Source organism: Lepidochelys olivacea (genome assembly GCF_965140295.1).
Source record: "Lepidochelys olivacea isolate rLepOli2 genome assembly, chromosome: 2".
Taxonomy (NCBI): Eukaryota; Metazoa; Chordata; order Testudines; family Cheloniidae; genus Lepidochelys; species Lepidochelys olivacea.
In genome coordinates, this window is record NC_140412.1 from 234,586,121 (window position 1) to 234,608,106 (window position 21,986).

Consider the following 21,986-nt stretch of genomic DNA (forward strand, 5'->3'; position numbering starts at 1 on the left):
ATAAAATGAGTCTAAGACATACTTCAGAGGTATGTTGAGAGGCTTAATTAATGTCTGTAAAGCACTTTGAAATCCTCAGATGAAATAAGTAATGTTACTATGGAATTACAAAGACTTTGAATTGAAATAATGAAAAAGTAGGTCAAATTTTGGAACTTGATGAAGTCCCTTTAACTATTCATCTACTGACCGCAAAAGACAAAAATACCCTTTATTTGAAGAGTTATTGCTGAGCTATTGTGCTAAAATGATCTGATATTACAATCCCTCCTACCTCATTTATAACTGTGGCCTCAGGAACCAGATAAAAATAGTAATTAATTATAATATGCTGTAATTTAAAGGGTGCAAAAGAAATGCTGGAAAGCAGGTACAGAAGGTATTTCTAGATGTAATAACTTAACTGTAATACCGAGACATTAATTCTCATGTAACCCTCAAATTGTCATAGGTAAAGTGCCCAGCCTCAGAGAATTGCTTGTGCATGGGTGCCATGTACAATTCCCCGAGAATCACCAGATCTTTTTTGTACTGAGTTAGAACTGCCAACAGTAATAATAGCTGAGAAACATCCACAACTGCCAACAGCACCTTTGTTTTTTTCAAAATCAGCATCAATGGAAAAGTTTAGGTTAAAGCAAACCCATAGTCATTTTAATTAGTACATTTATGCTTTCATGATCTAGTTACTGTATTATGAATAAAAGTATATATTAGTTCAAGCAGTGATACAGTGATTTTAGAAGATTAAGCATAAAAATGCATATTAACCTCTAGTTCTAATATTGTTTGAAGGTTGTCTAGCAAGAATGGAACATAGGATGTTAAGATAATCACTTCAACCTCCTTAGGAAAAAAAAGACAGTCCAGTTATGTTTTCTTTTTCTTCTCCAAATTCCCTGCTGAGCCGCTCACTTGCTGGCAGTGTGCTCAGACTGTCAGAAGAACTACACTCAGCTATAATTACTAATTTAATGTCATACTGGAAGTGCAGCACAGCTGTGAAAAAGAGAGACCACCAGGGAGTTCCACATTATCCCTTTCTCACTTAGAGAGGGCAAAACTGTTCAAGGCATGAATAGGAAATGCCCTCTATTAAAAAAAGGACGAATTAAGGAATAAAAAAAGTAAAGAAGCAGCTGTCAGAATCTGACAACTATTGAAATGTACTGTTCTTTAAAAATTCAAGACATCTATAAATGTATGTTATGATACCTGTTGCCATGAAAGCAATGATGTTATTGTTAAAATATGTCTCCTAATATAAATCACAAGAATTGTGTGTCAAGGTGAAATCTAAGGGGTGGGATTGGATCACCAAAATATTTAAAATGACAACTTCAGAGCTTATCATTAACATATCAGGAGATTAAACAAGTGTGACAAGTCAAATGAAAGAAAAATTGAGAATGGTGCAGAACAATAAAATTCTCAAAAATTAGTCATTCCAGTTGGCCCCTCTGCCAGAAAAAAATAATTTTTGACTCATGATGACTATTTTATAGTAGAAAATCAGAGAGAGGCAGAGATTGAATATGCTTTTCTTACTTATTTATTAATTTCCTGGTGCATTAAAGTTCTTGGCATAAAATTACCTCTTACTTAAGGCATTGTAATTGCTGAAGAAAGATGTACAGAAAAAGATATTGAGCATCACCACCATTTTGGTCAACATTTTTGAGGTAGGATGTCTAAAATTTTGAATCCCCAGTAAGATCTAGCTCTCCTGATTTTCAGAGGTGCTGAACACACCCAGTTCTGAATGATGTTGACCTAGAGTTCCCATTGAAATTGCATTTGAAATTATTTCAATTGGAGCTGTTAGTACTCAGCAACTCTCAAAATCAGACTCCTCATTTGAGTGCCTCAAATGTGAATTTAGGAGCCTATTTTTAGTCATCAACATTTGAAAATTTTAGTTTCCTAAAGGTCACATAATAAATCTGTAGCAAGGCCTGATTTCTTTGTCCTAAGTCTTCATCACAAAAAACTCTTGCCTCTCTCTAATACTTCCCTGTTCCTCAGATACAATACCTATGGATGGATTAAAAATACATTATTAATTGTGAGTCTTTCATTCTGAATGTAGTTTCAGGGCTTTATTACTGCAGAAGGTGATTTTAATTAGCATCAGGATAAAACTTGACAAATAAGTTAGCACACCAGATAAGGGTGTGAGATACTTTTATTTTTTGGTTGAATCAGTTAAGCAACTTCTTTAAAGATACTTAACAGGAGAGGGCGACACATTTTGGCGATGTCAGAGGCTTCCATGAGAACTAACTAAAAATGGCTCACTTTTATTTTTAAACTATAATTTTTCAGACACTTCTACATTTTTCAAGAGTGGTTTGAGACTCTGCTCCCACCGAAGATGCAACCTTTGAAAATGTGGATGTAAATTTAGTTTTTAAAAGGTATCATTTTTAGTTAAACTCTCTTGAAGAAGCATCTGACATCACCAAACATTTGTTTCCTTCCCCACTCAGCATCATTATTACAATTTTTCTAACATACCTTCTATTTTGTGGCAAAACAGAAAATAAGTAATGTTGTGTAATGTTTGCATTTTTCACTCATGAGTAATGTAGCCTTCACAAACTCATGCCAATATAATCTTTATACTACACCCAGGCTTTGACCCTGCAAGAATATCCACATAGGTCAACCTTATAATCCTGCTGGGTTCCATACACACGTGGGGTTCACCCACATATAATCCAGATTCTACTACTCTACTTAAAGATACAACACAAATATTTTGTGTAAAACACAGAGATTTAAAAGACTGCACTTTAAATAGTAACCTTCAAGTATGACTAAAATTACTTTGGGTTAAAACACTGCAGGACGTTAATGCATGAAGCAGAAGATACTGTCATTTAGATACCACAGTGATTTGGATCCTATAAGAATCTATGGTAAAGATCAATAGAAGATTGCAGTATACTCTCCTGGCCCTTTTAATTGATACAGCTCAGGCAGACTCTGGTGTTCATAGAAAAAAGGGTAACAGAATTTTCCCATTGATCAGAATAGTTTGCAAAACTTGGATCCATTTTAAAAAAAAGTTTAAGAAATGCTGTTCTTTCTGCGAAGATTGGATTCTGCCTGAGCCATGCCAATTATTTTTTAAAATGTACACAAAGTGCTAATCTGACATTTTATCAGTGCATCACATTGCCTTTGAGGGTGTTGTAGCTGCAGAATATTTGGTCTCAGGCCCTGATGCTGCAGGTGCTCTCTGCTCACAACACCCACTGAATTGGCTGAAACACGAGGCATGCTTTGATCTACAAATCGACAAATCAGATTTCCTTTTGTGTTTTCCAAAAATACCATTTCAGCCATTCAAATGGTAACTGCAGGTTTTTTGGGCAGCATTTTTATTTGTATTTTTCAGGTTATCATCAAAGAAGGAAAAACTATTAGAAATCAATGGTGAAATCCTAGTGTTACTGAAATCAATGAGAGTTTTACGACAAACTTCAATGGGGCCAGGATTTCACCCTACATTAAAATAAGGATTATGGGCGGGATTTTTGAAAGTGCTCAGCATTGGTCTAATTCCATTAAGCCCATTAATATCAATTACCATGGACTTCAGTGGGAGCAGAGTGAGGTCAATGCTTAGTGTTTTTGAGAGTCCTAACAGATACTAACTATATTTGTACCAACAGGATATAGTATACATCACATGGGGGAATAAGACTCTCTACAACATGAGGGCACTCAGACTCCACTGAAATCTGAATATCCTTGATATTGTCTGATTTTATATTATCTCAGGTGTTATTTTAACACGCTGGGATGTTGTGTTTTTTTGCATTTATATTAAATTATCACAGTGCTGACAGCAGATGTCTTCAATGTGCACTAGCTGCCATTCCAAAACAGCGGAGGGTTAATCACTCAGGTTTGAAAACACGAGTGGTTGTGCTATAAAAATAAAAATAGACCAGAAAAATGAAGATAGTTCAAGCTGTGGTCTTGAGCGATCTCCTGCAGAAGAGAGATAAATGTAGATATTGGCTGTCATGATCATTCCAATTCACATTTGGGAGCTGCTAGATGGATGATGCTGAAAGAAAATGCATGAGGATCTGAACTGTCCAGTCATTTCCTCTTGGAAGGAAGAGAAAAATAATACTTAGCAGGGAGTTTCTCATGGGTCTAAAACAAAAGCCCCTATTTGAGTCATGACATGCCATTAGTAGCTTTCACCGCTACAGCAGCTGATCATGTCTGTCTCCAACTCATCAGTGCTGTCAGTGTGATTTACACAGGAGGGCTCCAAAGCCCAGAGAGGACACTGTAACTAATGCTCCATTTAAACAAAATACCTAAGTGGGTCCTGGGACAAAGCAAAACAAGGTCTTTGACCCCATGCTGCTATGTGATCCCACACAATGATATAATTCAGGAATTCCTTACAACTGGGGGAAGGGGAAGTTTAGAGCTTAAGTATGAAAACAAGAAAATAAGCAGATTGTATTCTTAATCTTTTCCAGGATTTTGAAATTCAAATGGCTAGGAATCAATTTACTAGGTCATATATAATATATAGCACAATATTCAGTTTCCTGTATATACCTGCAGCAATTGCGCCTATATCTATTCTATTCTATTCAATCAAGGCATTTGATTATAGATGTGAAACCATTAACAAAATGTGGATCAAACATTTGTTTTGTAATTTAAAAAAGATATGAATTAAGTTTATTTTAAAACCAATAAGACTGAAGTGCCCAAATGAATTGAGAAGATACTGATGGGGAGAGAGAATAGAAGGTGGAGATCTTACTTTTAGAGAAACTTTTTCAGTAGCTGATGCCTAACTTGTACCCACAAAAAAATGAGTGGGAACCTGTCCTGTGGGTAACGGCTATAATTGTATATGCATACAAGTCTGTCATAGGATCAGTTATCCACCTTGAACACAGAAATACAGGCTTTACTTGTAATGCTGAGGTGCCCACATTTAGTCTCTTAATGTTACAGTCACACGAGAAAGGATGTCATTTCCATCAAATGGATTATCCATAAGGCTACAGCATGAAAAGTGGCAAGAAAAAAAGACAGGGGAAGAAGCAAGAGAAAACTTTCTGATAGCACAGTCACAACAATAAGCTTTTCACATGGCAGGAACAGAAGGAGCTGGGAAAAGGAGAGGAAAAAGGGAGGATAGGTGGAGAAGAGTAGGCGGGTTAGTTCACTTACCTCTGATGTCATAATCTCACCACAGAACAGTGAACTGTTTGTATGGCTTCAGTAGATGAAACAGAGTTGAGAAAAGAGGAGGAAAGAGCAGTAGAACAACAGAAGGGAAAGAAAGGTTAGGTGCACAAGAGCACCAATCATACTCGTCCTAAAATTGGTTAGCAGCTAGGTAACTGGACAAGAAATGCAAATTCACCATACCTTTTCTTTGTCACTGGCTTCTCTAGCCACAGTAGAGCCCTGAAACAGAAAGACTGGATCTAAAAATGTGCACATTACAGGAAATAAATTTAAAACTTTTAAGATAATGGACAAGAACTGGACACAGAATGGGTTGGCAACACTATGTCCTGAACTTGAGGACTATTTGGCAGAGACGTGGTAAAGTGGTAGTTTGGTAGTTCAGATAGTTTGGCCTGCCGCAATATTTTGAAGAGGATAGAGGAGGACACATATGAAGGGGAGGAAGTATGTTTAAATCACTGAGTGTTCTACAGCCATTCTCTTCCTTCTGTTGTGTTTTCTCTCCTCAGATCTCATCCTACTGCATCTTAGCAGGACAACATCTGGGAGGCTCATTTTCTCTGATAGATTTCTAATAGATTTCTAATTTTCTCTGATAGATTTTTGTATGCCTATATTGCTGTGTTGCCATGGGATGGAGAATATGTGATAACTATACTATTTTAAACACACTTTGTTAAGACATGCAGGATGCTGTACAAAGTGAATTACCGTGTAGTATTTAAAATATTAGAAAGTACAAACAAAAGCAATAAAAGCACCCTACAGCAGTACTATGAAATATAAAACTAGAGGGGCTCTAAAACTAAAAAGAAAAGCAAAAAAATATGGGATCAGCAGTGGTTTTACCAGGACTTTACCAGTGGGATTTAACTATGTATGATGAAAGGGTTTTGAATGCTGTTTTAAAATTGTCTTTGCTCAAACTAATGAGCAAACATGCTTGTGCATTCTGAGTAAGCAGCAAGTGACAAAAAAGGGATGTTCCCTGAATTGTGAGCTCCTTGGATCAAGGATTGTCCTTCTGTAGTGTTTTGAATGTACCTCCCACACAGAAGGCAATGCTGGAAATAATGATAAGGATAACAAAGAATGAATGTGTTGCTATAGCAGGCAAAAAACAGCCCCACAAGATCTATAAAGCGTACACTGGCTATATTTTTGTTGCATTGTGTATACAGCGTGGAGAAATGCTGAAAAGGAGGATACTATCTCCAGTGATCCTAAAAATTCATAGCCTTACCTTTCTCTACACACATTTTAAATCCAAATGTTTTATCTGAGAGATATCTGGGGCGCTGGATGCACAAAACAGATGTATGGACAGTGGCCATTAGCTATATTATATGGCAACTCAGCAGGGATTTCATTATACTACATCATAAGCTGCCAAAATAGTGAAAAAAGGCCCTTTGAATTAGTTACACACATTTTATTTTGTGTCATATCACTCCCACCCATTTCCAGGGGCTACTTGTCAGAAAGAAAGGTCAGTTAAGAACCAAACAAATAAAAAAGGAAAATTGTAAAAGCTAAAGTTAGAGGGACACTTGAAATCAAGCTAATTGCAACAATATCAATTAAATGTAGTTTTAGATACTGCCCTTGCCCCTTAATCTTGCCATTTTTTGTGATTTTACAATCACACTTTTGTACTTATAAAAAATATTTGTCTTTTCCCTCTTGCTGTGCAAAAGGCATTCACAAACAACTGGGGACACTGACTATATGCTGAATGTGGTCAAATGCATGAAGCAATCAAACTGGAAAAAATTTTACACCAAATTTTTGGGTTCAGTTTTCAAAAGCACTCAGTGTTGGCCTAACTGCTCCAACAGATGTCAATGGGAGTCACGAATTAGATGTCACTAATTTCAACAGGAGCAGAATTAGGCCAATGCTGAGTACTTTTGAAAATCCCACCCCTTGTCTCTAAGCTCTTTTAGCTATAGTAATCTTAGACGTCCCTGGTAACCCCAGGCAGAAAAATAGAAGTGTAAATTCTAAATTGGTGTGTCTTGAAAACTTTCAGCTACTACAGTGGACTCTGCTCCCATAGACACTGCAGGAATTGTAACATTAAACGAAGATAGAAAACAATGATTATTTTCTCTCTACTACTACTATGTCCAATGTTGCTATAAATCTGTCTGGAGAAAGTTCATCCTGACGAATAAACCTAGCCTCTGAAACAAGAATTTTCCCATCACCACCAAGGCACTTTTGGCCTCTCCTCTTTCAACTGGACAAATTAATAGAAATACAGAGGTAACTGGAAAGATAACTAGCAACAAATGCTATTTATAGAAATGCTAAATGTGACTGATTTTTCTTTAGATTTCTTTTTGTTGTGTGTGTTTGTATATTGAGTTTGTATAAAACTAGGGTGCCCACATGCTCCTGCAATACAAATAAACAACACATTTATACAATAGGAGGTTCCTATCGGAGCACTCTAGGTAACCCTACAAACACTTAAAAAATGCAATAAGTCAAAGAAGAAACACCAGTCCCATAATACATATACATAATATTAAATAACCAAGCAGCACACAAACAAACCAAATACCCCATCTTTGGAACAAAGCTGATTATGGCACGTTGACTGCATGTCAACCCTAACCCTTACCCATAACTGAGATTGTTTTGTCTAAAATTAGACAAACTTGGTAAGTCATGAGAGAGGGAGGCATTCCAACTACTTGTTTGACAAGGAAGGTGATAGTTACAGATGAGCAAACCAGCTCAAATAGAATAAGTAATGACCTCAAACTTGAAATGCCTCTGTATTTCCAAGTTTTGACCAAGACAAGAATATAAAATGAGGAGAGCATTTCTCTTGGTATTTCCAAGATGGACAAGCCAACAAGTATTGGAAATCTTATGATAAAATCTACTTTGAACTGATCAAAGATCATTGGTTAAGCATCTGGACTTTTGCATGTTTCTCTAAATTGAACCCTCCCCTAAATCTTTTATAAATCATCCATCTCTAATTCAGCCGACAGATTACTGACTCATTCTTTAAAATATCTTCGGAGGGCTCCCAGAACATGTGCGCTTTTGGTTAAGTACAAACTCCCATACCTCTGCTGATCAAGATATGGCATGTGTTGGTTGGTTAACTTAAGATGGGCTAAAGGGCAGCATGAATGTGCATCTCCATTAGAGAGAGAGAGAGCACGAGTGCATCCATAGCACAATTAAGAAGTACTCCCATTCTCCCCTTGTAATCTCCTCTCATGTTTTACTCTCTCCCACAGAGACCATAATGCTAGACACTGATAAGTCTTCAACAACTGTTAGTTCTGAGAAATCAGCTTGGACGAAACATCTGAAGGCCACCTTTTCTAGGTAGCTATTTGTCTGCAGTAGGTCTGGGTGTAAGGTGTAATGCATTATGCAATATGACACTTCTCTCAGTAATATACAGTACTAAGTAACAATCTTTGAATAAGCTTGCAGACATACTTACGTAGTCAAATGTGTGGGGAAAAAAAAGTTACCCACCTTTTGTAACTCCTGTTCTTCGAGGTGTGTTGCTCATGTCCATTCCATTCTAGGTGTGTGCACACCCACGGGTGCAGTCATTGGAAATTTTTGCCTTAACGGTATCTGTCGGGTCGGCTATGGTGCCCCCTTGAGTGCTGCACCCATGCGCTGGTATATCAGGCGCTGCTGGCCCTACACCCTCTTGGTTCCTTCTTGGCCTTCTTCTTCGGTACCGGCGACAGTGAATGCTGTAGAATGGAACTCGGTGCTGGGGGTGCACTTTGCTCCAATGCTGAAGTGCTTGGCAAATCATGCTGGGATGACTTGGAGGCCGGGTGGAGGGCAGACTCCATCAGGAGGGCCCTAAGTCAAATGTCCCGCTCCTTCTGTGTGAAGGGCCGAAAGCTTTTGCAGATACAGCCCTTGTCTTTTACATGTGCCTCCCCCAAGCACTTGAGACAGCTGCCGTGGGGGTCATTAAGAGGGACTGGTCTGTTACAGTCTGTGCAGGGCTTGAACCCCAGAGACTGGGGCATGCCCCGCTAGGGGCAAAGTTCCTGCTGGGACTCTAACTACTAACAACTAAACACTGAACAGGTACTTAACACTAACTACTGAAGAATCAACTAGATACAAGGCCTAAGGCACCAAGTCCAAAGAAGGAAAAAACAGCTGTCCCTTACTAAGCAAGGAAAGGTGCACGGACTAACCACCACGGGCGATAAGGAGGAACTGAGAGGGCATACGGCCAGCGGCGCCTGATATACCAGTGCATGGGCATGGCACTCAAGGAGGTGCCACAGCCAGCCCTAGGGATACCACTAAGGCAAAAATCTCTGATGACTGCGCACATGGGCGTCCGCACACCTAGAATGGAATGGACATAAGCAAGCACTCAAGGAAGAATGACATTTACTACAAATAATGTTTAGAAATGTAAGGGGAGACTTTGGGAAGGGAATTAAAATAAAAATCCCTTAAGATATTGAAAAATATATTAGGGGAATTCATTTTAAGTATTATATATTAAATATTGGCTGAATTAGCAATAGTAGCCAAACATTTTAGAAAACAGGCGAAACATATCTGGTAGAGGTACCAGGCACCAAAAATTATGTACTGTAGCATTCAGTCCAACTCTTCTACCTTAATTTCTTTTAAATATCAAAAGAACTATCACAGTGAAAACTATGTAAGTGATAGAGATTTCAATTTGAAAAGTATTAAAGTGGTGCTAGTCAATTACATCTCTTAAAATGTTACAAAAAGCCCTATACAAAATCAGCAGTGGTCCCCCACAAAGTTGATCAAGGGAGTATAGGAAACAGAAGGACTACATTATTATTATTACATTTTCACACTGGTTTTTAAGTTCAGCCATTAACAATTAGTTACATTTAGCAAACACTCTGTTAAACCACTTCCCTTAAAGCACGTATGATACAGCTTAAATAGCATTACTTGTATAAAAATGTTTTCCGGTTTAGCTAACCACACATTTTCTTTATTTTAGAAGTAACCAACATAACTGATGAATAATATTCATTTAACAGATTGGATTGTGCTTTGCAACAACCAGTGTCTAAAACACTCAACAGAATAGTTAACATTTACTTTAGTGATTTTAATTATTTTAACAATTATTTAGAACCAAAGTTATTTCTTACCTTTAAATCGTATTTTCTATAAACAGACAAACGATGGCTAAACACATTTCTTGTTACAATCATATACATCTCAACTCCATCAACGGTAAGCCGGTACATGCCAAAAAACTGGGGAAGAAGCGTAATCCCATGACACTCTACAATATACTGCAAAGGACAGAAGAAAAAAAAAAGAAATTAATAAAGCTTTTAAAAAACTCGGATCCAGAGAGACAAATACATATACAGCATGTGTGTCCTGGGTGGATACACAAACCATTGAAAAACCAAAGTCTCCAAACACAATGCATCCCCACGAAAACCACTGTCATTGGCAAACCTTTCAAAAGGTTATTATACTTTCAGACCAGTGTCAAAAACAAAATCCTTTTTATATTAACAGCATTCCTTATAACATTCAGTTTCCTTGGCTTTTCAGAATAGGGTAGACTCTCTTTGTGTTTGTTGACAACACTGTGTGTTTTATTAGTCCAAAGGACACCAAAATCAGCACAATTTGATCTCACACAAAGGAGAAATTGTCCTTTCAAACACTACCCCACTTTGTTTTATTCTCTTGTACTGGATTTTGCCTTTAGTCTGTAGATACTTTGGTACAATTTTCCCAATACTTGTTTAGTATAGTGTATACTTACAGTGTATATAAAAAACAAATAGTATCTGTCAATTCCTTTGTGCTAGTTCTCATGTTAAGTCGGCACCTCAGGATTACACAATCCACTTCCAGCAGGCAGAAAAAAAAATGTAGAATACATGTGCTTTTTATTTAGAGAACATTTAATCTCCCCACGTTCCTTCACAGATGGGATATTACCCCTGAAGAGAATCTGTCACCCTATGGACATAGGGTGCTCCACCACAGTTCTGATATCACCTGCCTTCCAACTAGTAATTAAGAAATATTGTAGAAACAGTATTAAAGGAAGCATAAAAAATACAGAATTCATCAAGAAAAAAGTTATTTAAGAAGGAATGATAATTTATTGTGAAAATATATTATCAAGTATCCAAACTAGAATAATCCAAACATTAATTCAAATACCTCCACCCTATTGTGTAGGAAAAAAGATATGAAGAAAGTTAGGCCAGTCTGGTATGAGACAACAAAAAAGGAGCTGATCATGTTCCTCTATCTTATTCCCATATAAGTCTCAATCAGAGGGGCCTAAATAAATAAATAAATAAATAAATCCCTTATAGATGGGGAACCAGAGTGCTACCAAAAGCTTCTACTAAAAGCAGAAACAGCTACAGAATAATGAGTAACTTTCACCAAACACTAAAGCCTCTGCTTTTTGCAACAAAATCATCATCATTGTCGGAGCATGGTCTTTTGAAATGTACGTGATTTTACACCAAGTTTCTATGGCCATGTCTACACTAGCGAGCTTACAGGTTACCAATGTAAGATAGCTCATGTAGCTGTTTTATGCCAACGGGAGAGAGTTCTACCGTCGACATAATAAAACCACCTCAATAAGCAGCGGTAGCTACACCAGTTGGAGAAGCTCTCTCATCAACATAGCACTCTGCACACTACCACTTATGCTGGCAAAACTTATGTCGTTCAGGGGAGTGTTTTTTCACATCCCTGAGCAATATAAGTTTTGCCAACATAAGTGATAATTTAGACATAGCCTAAAACATTGCAGTTTAAGCCATTTGACAATTCTAAAATTCAGACTACAATTAGATTTGAAATTATGTCAAATATGCTTCTTATTAGAAATATGCTAAGTGCAGTTTTCTAGGAAAGTTCTTATCAGATTTCAAATCAATAAGGCCAAACAGATTGGTGCCTTTCTCGTGGAGCTCTGCAGATTTTCCAATTCATGAGTGCTCTGCTAAAATCTAGGGAATGTCTCTCACTCATTCTCACTAACTCGATATTAGGTTTTGGAGACACTGAAGAAAGAAAGAACAAAGAGTACTTGTGGCACCTTAGAGACTAACAAATGTATTTGAGCACAAGCTTTCATGAGCTAAAGAAAAATTCTGTTTACATTAAAATTTTAGTTAACTTTTAGGAAAAATTTCAAATGGTCCTGAAAACAATCCTATCCATCAAAAACTGAAGAAAAATAAGGAAACAGCAGAGCTGGAAACTTACTATGAGCTGAACAAATTATGTCTTAGAAACTGAATCACTTTACGTGCCAGACACTACAAGGAGACTGAAGATAAAGGCTCAAAAGATGATTTAATCAGTGCACAGTGTCTAATATCTCAAATTCTGTATCCACTTGATCAAAGGTCCTGAGTTATAGAGGAAAAATTGTTGATTACAGGATTGTCATTAGCCTTGTAAGCATGCTACACCTATTATTGGGCATATCACTCATTTTAGCCACAAATATATCTGTTACACACAAACCTAGCATTATCTTCCAGATTTTAACACCACAAATCAACATTAGAAATACTAAAATTGAGGTAATAGAAAACTTTAGCCTATTTAAAAGTCAAGTCCACATCATCAAGCAGCATCTTCTATTATTATGTTATGTTCATCATTATGTGCCCAATATATATTGTAAAGGCTAATGTCATATTTGTGCTTTACCAAGTTGGGAGTTGTGCTCATAAAAACATTTTCTAGATGCTGCCTCCACTGGGATGATTGTTTTCCATGATGACCCTAAAAATGAAATATCCACTTGCAGAAGAATTTCTGTGCTGGAGAAACTGTTCATGGGCTGTTCATCTGTTTAAAGGGAGAGTGGTCAATCCATCTGAAGTACTTATGGCCCATATTACTATGGTATCTGAGAGCCTGTGTGGTAGGGAAGTGCTATTATCCACAGTTTACAGATGGGGAATTGACAATTAAGGGCTATATCCACAAAGGTATTTAGGCACCACTGATGTTCCCAAAATACCTGTTCAGCTGCCGCCTATCACTGCAGACACACCTAAGTTTCTGCTGATAAAGTCCCAGAGGCACCCAAGTTTCCACTGGTAGGCATGCACAAAACTGCTTAAGTTCTGACTGTGCAGAGCATGCCCCAGTACTGGTGGGATTCTCAGGTCAGGTAAACAGTTTATCTAGTTTATCTAACATGAGGGACATGATCCTCTAGGCATATGCTGAGCAGGCCTAGTCCGTATGTAAGACAACAAAGGACTTTTTGGGGCATGCTGGCTAGCAAATGTCCCCAAATAGCCCAGTTGTTAAAGCAGTCACCTAAGATGTGGGACACCCAGGTTCAAATCCCTACTCTGCCTAATTTGAAGCAGGGACTTGTACCCAAGTCAACTATCTCATGTTGAGTTCCCTAACCACGGGGCTACTGAGTCAACCTCTCACTTTTGTTCTCTCTCTGGCCAAATTAATATTTAATTATTTATACAAAGTGGAACTGCTTCAGTAGAAGAGACTGAGAAAGACTACCCACGAATATCCAATAGTCTGGTCGTTATGCTACTCAACTGGACTGTGGGAAATCTGGGTTCAAGTCCCTGCTTCAAATCAGGTGGAGATTTGAAAACAGGTCTCCTCACCGCCCAGGTGAGTGCCATAACCTCTGGGCTACTGGCACAACGGGGTCTTTCTCCCATATAGTCTGAGCTTCTGTATAACAAAGGGCATTGAACTTCCCCCTAATAATTCCTATAGATACATTTTAGAAAAACATCCAGTCTTGATTTTTAAGTGCCATTGCCAGCAATAGAGAATCCACCATGACCCTTAACAAATTGTTCTAATGGTTAGGGCTGTCATGGATTCTCCATTACCAGCAATCTTTAAATCAAAATTGGATGATTTCTAGAAGATGCACTGTAAGAATTATTTTGTGGAAGATCTATAGCCTGTGTTATGCAAAAGATCAGATTAGATTATCACAATGGTCTCTTCTGGCCTTGGAATCTATTGAGAAAGGGCTGACCTGATTTAGGTACCTAAATCCAGGAAAGGATTAACAGTTGTGAATCCCAAGTGGTGATCGGTACCTTCCTCCAGCCTGGAGTTAGGGGCCTAACTTCCTCTGAGAGGCTGAGTGTAGACCACACCCCTTTCCTCAGCATTTCCTACTAGCTAGTTTAGGTAGCTCCCCACTCAGCTTCCCAACTTCTGTGAATCCTTTTAGAAACCTAACTTTCTCCAAACAACGTATGTGGAGCATGGGTGCCTAGCTCAGGGCTGTCAATTCTACTGGGAGGAAGGGTACCTAGGAATGAGGTGTTGCAGCACCTAATCCCTTTGTGTACCTTGCCCTAAGTGATTTGCCCAAGGTCATACAAGAAGTCCACGACAGAACAGGGACTTGAACCTGGGTATCTGGAGTCCCAGGCTACTGCTCTAACCACTGGAAAATCCTTCCTCTCCTAGCTGTTAGGGCATGGTTTGAGAGTCAAGAGACCTGTGTTCAAGCCCAGCTCTGTTACTCGCTGTGTGACCTGAACAAGTCACAAACTTTCTGTGCCTTAGCAACCCCATCTGTAAAATAATGTTAACACTGCCTACATGCAAAGTATTCATGGTAGGACTGCTTAATTTCAGTGAAACAGAAGACCTTCACTCCTTTAACAATAAAGGCTAATTCTTTTTTTAAAGAACATTAAAAAAATTACATCAAGTAGCCTTGCTAAAATATTGATAATACTTAGCTAATAACACAATTACAAGTCCTTATGTGTATAAAATCCATTTTCTTATATGGATGTTGCATGAAACAACCTACTATCCATTTTTCTTATTACTTTGGATAGATGATTTTTCTCCTAGACTTTCTTCACAGCAGAAGGGTTGTATTACATTTAACAAAATAAAGTACCATCAACATAGGGGCACCTTTGATCTTCTGTGCATCCAAGTATAGTTTTGAAATAAGCAATTATATGACCCTTTTCTTGAACACAAATCTTAAAGGTGAAATGAGTAGCAAATGTTTGTGATCTTAAATTCTCCTTTCTGAGCTATATAAACTAAGTCTCTACGTTCTTCTCAATCTAAAATCTTTCTCTGACTCTTTTTGCATTAGAGAAAAAAAAAAGAGATCCTGGCTCTCACCCTTCTTTAAGGATGACTTTGGTGAGCTCTTAGGTGGACTGGAGTGGTGACACAGGAAGAATAAATCAAGCCCTTTTCAGATCTTTTCTAATATATAAAGAATGCCTCAAAAAAAAAAAAAAGTTTTCTGCAGGACGACTTTGGTAAAACCAGCCTGATATCACAGGTGGCTGAATCCTGATCCCTCAGTGCCTGAGTGGGGAAGAGCTGTTGATTCCTCCGCAATCTAAGATTCAACATCCCCTTCTCACTTAATTATGTACTTTGCAAATGCTAATTCTGAATGTACTCTGTATTTTCTATTTCTACCTTGTTATCCCTTTAAAATAATTATATTTACAAAAAGGCTGTCAGCAAAGTGACCAAAGTTATAGTGGTCTTAAATTATAAATTGCTTAAATAGCAATAGTGCAGATTAAAGCAGCCATAGGAGGAGAGGGGGAGGTGTAAATTGATTAATGATGTAACTTAAAAAATATTTTGAAAACATTAAAGAAGCAACGGTAGACATTGCTCCTTTGTGCTCATCCTTCGCTTTCATTTCCTGTTCCTAGACAGCAGAAAACAGATCATTGTATGGGGGGGGGGGGGGGGGAAGAGAACAGGTTAAAAATCCTAATCTTGGAAAATTTAGATCAGAGAATTGTGTTATAACAAATTACTGTCTCTAAATTAAAAAAGGAACCTTACACAAGTTTACACATTTGTTCAGGATACAGTTGAGTACTATTCTTTTATCAAGCCCTAGTGTGATAGAATTTATTCCACTGATGAACTATTTAACAGGAAAATTATCTGATGGGCATGTAGCTGAGCCAGGGAAGGGTTTCATTAGCTGAATTACAAGACAAACACAGAAAGCAATGAAAAGTTAAATGCAAGAGACATCTGCTATTCATCATGGGTCTTGTAAAAGCTGTGAAAGATGCTTCTCACTGCTAAATCATTTGAGATTTAAATGAAATTGCACTCATTTAACTCAATTTTTCATGAACAGTTCTGAGGCACAAGTCCATGACTCTCAGTCCTAAATCTCAGGTTGTTACAGATACGAGGCCTCAAGAGAACACAATATTTAGTTTTACATATCAATTTGAAAGTCTGGCTAGAGAACCATCAACTTTTGTGTCTGTCCAGGACTCAGATCTGATAGCAGGAGCCTACACCCTAACATAAAACACTGATTTATGATAAATGAGCTGCAGGTTTAATACCTCTGGAATGCACAACATTCAGGGTAAATATTTAACTACGGGTGAAATCCCGGTCCTGTGGAAGTTAATGGGAATTTAGCCATTGACTTCAATGGGGCCATGATAGAATCCCAAGTATTTAAACTAAATGAAGTAACATAACAGATGTGAACTGTTCAAATGTTCTTTAAAGCTCTTCTGTGGTCTTTTTTTCCCTTCCCTCTCAGAAACAAGAATTCCAGTCCAGTAAGTAGTAATTAGGCTTAGCCTTACTTTTCTGGTTCTCCTGATTTTCTGTAGCAAGGCCATTTTCACAGAACAGGAATTTTAGTGTAAGCACAAAGGGCCACATTTTGTGTAGAAAACATCCTGTGCAACCTCATGATTTGCATGGTGTTCAGGCAGCACAGAATTTGGTCCAAAGTCTTTAGTCTTTTCTCTACTTCATGCAAAGCCCCCACCAATGGTCCTTCATGGCAGAACACCTATGAACCGTTTCCCTTTGAAAGATTATAAAACACACACAGAATCACACTAATATTCTAAAGAATTTAAGATTCTTGACTTAAATTTTGGATATAAGTAACTCAGCACATTGTATTCCTCATTTTACTATTTTGCTCCAAAAATTACCCTTATCTGCTCTGTGCTTCTCCAATATGTTGGTTACTCCGTCAAGAACTACCCATCTTGGGTTTGTCGAATAGTGGGGTAATGCACTCTATGGGGAGTGACTTCTAAAGCGCACTAACATATTGCACATTAACTGGCCAACATAGATGCTACAAGTGCACTCTGAATGTCCCCTAGTACGCTTTACTGAAGTGCTGTTCGAAATAGTACTATGTTAAGGGCACTAAGGAATTTTTAGTGTGCACCAGCAGGGTCCACATTGACGAATTCATGTGCAACACATCAGTGCACTTTAGAAAGCACACACTATAGTGCACATTAAATCCTCATTGTGTTGACAAGCCCTCAGAGTGATATCAGAATACCCTTTTTACACCTACAGTAGGACATGCACAAAAATCAAGTACAATTTGAATGAAGATTTCTCTTTTCTTTTCCAGCCTCCTATTTTACAAGTGGCTTATCCCAATTCCTTGGCTGCTAATCATCATCATCCTTTAGTTGAAAAATTTTCTCCATCTCCAGTTTCCCTCATCTGTGCTAAAAAATTCCTCCTCCACCACCACCAGCAATGCCTCTCAAGCTTGGACTCAAATCCTCGATTCCACCTCCAACACAATGAATTCATGCTAGCTCCTGAACTCCAAACAATCTTGCACCATGCCCTGGTGTGGTTTGCCTTCTCTCACCTATTTTCTTTCACCTACCTTTCTATCATCTTTTTTCTTTTCTAACCTCTGTCCGACTTTGTGCATGTTTCTGCTTTTATTTTCTATTTTTTTTGCTGTTGCTTTTTATCTGGTTTCTTTGTTCTCCTTCCACCCACATCCAGTCTTTTCCACTCTTCCATACCACTGCTGCTGGGCATTCTCCCTCCCTCTCCACTGCACTTCACAGTGCTGTTCACTACAGGCTGTCTGTTGCCATAGAGACATCAGGCAGTGTAGCAGGTACCACTGGTATGTACAGTTACCTGGGGAAAGAGAGAAAATATGCAGTCAGCATAGGCAGCTACTCATGACGAGGCCAGAAGGGTGGGTATACCATAGAGTAATCTTGTGCGCCTTTATCCCAGAGGCTTGGAATCCCTATCCATAAGATATCTTATCTGCTTCTTGTGCTCTGAGCTGGCTTCTAAGTTTCTGTCATAGTGACTTCACTAAAATCTCCTCCATTCTTAGCACCAGTTGTCATTAGGTCCCTTCATGGACCTCATTTTATAGAAAATCTCAATGTACAAGCAGTGTTCGTTCACCTTACACACTCCAGTGTCACTCCTGACCTACTTCTGCAATTATGTCATCACCCCAGTCCTTCATTCACCCTCACAGAGCCTGGGTGTTTACTACTCCTACACCACTGGCCGGTAGCAATTTAATCTTTGGAGTAATCCTGGTACATCTGGAGGAAGATGATGTCTGGGTTCAGTCATATTTAGAAAACTGCCTCTGGTAGGTCCAGTCCTAGCAATTTATTCCACTTGACACTGTCTATCTGCCCTTGGAAACTATGGTCATTGCTATATCACTTGATAAACCCAGCCAACTGCTCCCTCTCTCAATCTCACAGAACTTAAAATACTGCAATCAACTCCAAGTCTCTCTTCTAGTTATGGAGCCATCTCTTTTTATGTCATCACAATGCTTCCAGAAGCTTCTCATGTGTTCCTCCGGCCTTCCTTCTTATTCAGCCAATCTACAGTCACATTCCCAAGTAACATTTTTTCCTCCTTGTACTTTTTATTCTGTGTTGGCTTTTGAATGAGCTTCAGGGATCATTCTGAATTTATGTGCTGAGCTAGTTAATGATTCACACTATGCACAAGTTTAACAAACTTTTTTTAAAAAAAGATTCTATGCTAATACATTCAATTAGAATTTGACCATCTTTTGTTCTGTGTTCCTACAGAACCTAGCACAATGGGATCATGGTCCACAACTAGGGCTCCTAGGTTCTACAGTAATACAAATAATAAACTATTGTTTTTCAGTACTCCGACAGAGGGGCAGGAGGGAAGGTAACGGAATGGACATGAGCAACACATCTCGAAGAACAACAGTTATGAAAAGGTAGGTAACCATTTTTTCTTCCAGTGCTTGCTCACGTTGATTCCATTCTAGGTGACTCGGAAGCAGCATCCTCAGAGATGGGCTCAGAGTTCACAGTCTAGTGGCTTGCAGTACTGCTCTACCAAAGCCAGCATTGTCCCGGGCCTGCTGGGTAAGTGCGTAATGGGACATGAATGTGTGGATGGACGACCAAGGGGCCACGCTACAGATGTTTGATAGGCACTTGAGCTAGGAAAGCTGCCAAAGAGGCTTACACCCTGGTTGAGTGCGCAGTGACAATCACTGAAGGTGGCACCTTTGCCTGATCGTAGCAACAGTGAATGCAGCCAGTGATCCACGAAGAAATTATTTGAGCGGACACTGGACGACCTTTAATCCTGTCGGCAACCATAACGAACAATTGCGTTGACTTGCAGAATGGCTTGGTCCTTTCAATGTAGAAGGCTAGCACCCTCCTAACATCTAGGTAATGCAAGCTATGCTCCTCCTCCGACTTATGCGGCTTTGGAGAAAAGACAGGCAAGTAAATGTCCTGGCCCTGTATGAAACTGTGGGACCACCTTGGGCAGGAAAGCTGGGTGAGGCCACAGCTGGACCCTGTCTTTGTAAAAGACTGTATAGGGTAGTTCCAAGGTAAACGCCCTCAGCCGGCAGGCAGATGTTATTGCAACCAAGAACACGACCTTCCAGGAAAGGAGAAGGAGAGAGCAGGAGGCCAGAGTCTCGAAGGGGGACCCCATGAGCTGCGACAGAACAAGATTCAGGTCCCACAGAAGGACGGGGTCCCTAACGTATGGATAGAGGCGCTCAAGGCCCTTGAGGAACCTGGCAGCCATGTCCTGGGCGAAAACTGACCTACTCTCAAGAGGTGGATGGAAGGCTGAGAGAGCAGCCAAGTGGACCTTGATAGATAAAAGGGACAGACCTTGGAGCTTGAGATGCAGAAGGTAGTCCAGGATTAACTGCAGCAAGGCCCATTTGGGCCAAATACCTTTATCCGAGGTCCAACAAGTGAACCGTTTCCATTTGGCCAGGTAGGTCACTCTGGTGGAGGGGTTTCAGCTGCCCAACAGGACCTGTTGGACACCGGCTGAGCACTCCTGCTCCTCCACATTTACCCATGCAGCAGCCAAGCCATCAGGTGTGGCGCCACCAGGTTCAGATGCAGAAGACTGCCATGGTTTTCGGACAGCAGGTCCGGCCTGACAGATAGCTGTAACGGAGCAGCCACCGAGAGGTCCAGAAACATGCTGAACCAGTGCTGGCACAGCCAAGTAGGCCATGTCTTGCTTGATCTTCATGAGGACGCTGTGAATTAATGACACAGGGGGGAAGTCATACAACAGAGCCCCCGATCACGGGAGTAGAAGAGCATCTGACAGGGAGCCTCTGTTGATCCTCCAAATCGAACAGAAAATTGGGCATTTCCTGTTCTGCTTGGACACAAATAGGTCCACCTGGGGCGTCCCCCATCTCTGGAAGATGATGCTGACCACTTGCGGATGGAGGGATCAGTTGTGGAGAGACAAGACTGTCCTGCTGAGGCCATCTTCCAAAGTGTTCCTGGCCCTGGCTATGAGATGGATGTCATGTTGTACATGGAAGTCTCAGAGCCTGAGGGCTTCTTGGCAAAGGGCAGACTATCTGGCTCCACCTTGCTTGTTGATATAGAACATAGCCGCTGTATTCTCCGTCAGGACCTGGACCACCCTGCTTTCTATGTGAGGGAGGAAGGCTCGGCAGGCCAGACGAACCACCCTGAGCTCCCTGACGTTGATGCGTAGGGAGCAATCATGACTCGACCAATGGCCTTGCGTGCTGAAATCGCCCACGTGAGCTCCCCACCCCAGGTCCGAAGCATTGGAGACTAGGGTCACTGATGGGGACAGAGCCGTGAAGGGAACGCCCTTTAACACCCATGCAGGATTCTGCCACCAGGTGAGTGACGACAGCACTTGGTCTGGGACCCTGATCACCTGGTCCATGCCGTGTCTGTTGGGGACGTAGACCGAGGCCAGCCATGCCTGCAGGGGCCTCAGAGTGAGCTGCACATGTTGGACCACATAAGTGCAGGCCACCATATGGCCCAACAATCACAAGCACATGTGAGCGGTGGTGAGAGGGTGGCTTTGCATGCAGGAGATGAGGTCCGCCATGGCTTGGAACTGAGCCTCAGGGAAGAAGGCTCTGGCCTGAGTAGAGTCGAAGACTGCTCTAATGAACGCTATGCATTGCACTGGACTGTTCCCTCCACCTGGCTGCGTGGCTGCTTCTAGGTTCGGACACTGGGCAGCTATATGCCCTATCTCACCACATGCATAACATCTGTACCCTGCTCGGGGAAGCCCCCTATTTTTTGGGCTGTTGGGCCTTACCCCCCGAGTCTTTCTCCCCCAGTCCCCAACTCTCCCTGCAATCTCTGGCCGCTCTTCAGCCTCCTTCCTCCCCTCCATAGTTCTGCCCAGGTCTATGGCAACTCGGGCCCTCGGCACAGAGGCTTGCCTCCTATTCAGCGCATTCCTTCCCTGGTGGTCTGAGAAAGTTCTTGGGCCGCTAGGTGTCTCTCTACGAGAGCACATCATAGGAGGAGGAATCATTTTCACTGACCCACCCTTATATGTCAGGTGGTAGCCCTATCATGTACCTGTCCAAAACTATGACTTCCACAATTTTCTCA

At 40.1% G+C, this 21,986-nt stretch overlaps 1 protein-coding gene across 4 annotated transcripts in view; it reads right to left on the reverse strand.

Annotated features, from left to right (window-relative positions):
• The window catches only part of PIP4K2A (phosphatidylinositol-5-phosphate 4-kinase type 2 alpha), a 206,392-nt gene that overhangs the window by 39,116 nt on the left and 145,290 nt on the right, over positions 1-21,986 (reverse strand). For all 4 annotated transcript variants that reach the window (XM_084620274.1, XM_084620275.1, XM_084620276.1 and 1 more), the window contains 2 exons: positions 10,404-10,550; positions 5,422-5,460 (listed from right to left, as the gene is read on the reverse strand). In XM_084620274.1, coding sequence (XP_084476400.1) covers positions 5,422-5,460; positions 10,404-10,550 — 186 coding nt within the window. The remainder of the gene's footprint in view (positions 1-5,421; positions 5,461-10,403; positions 10,551-21,986) is intronic.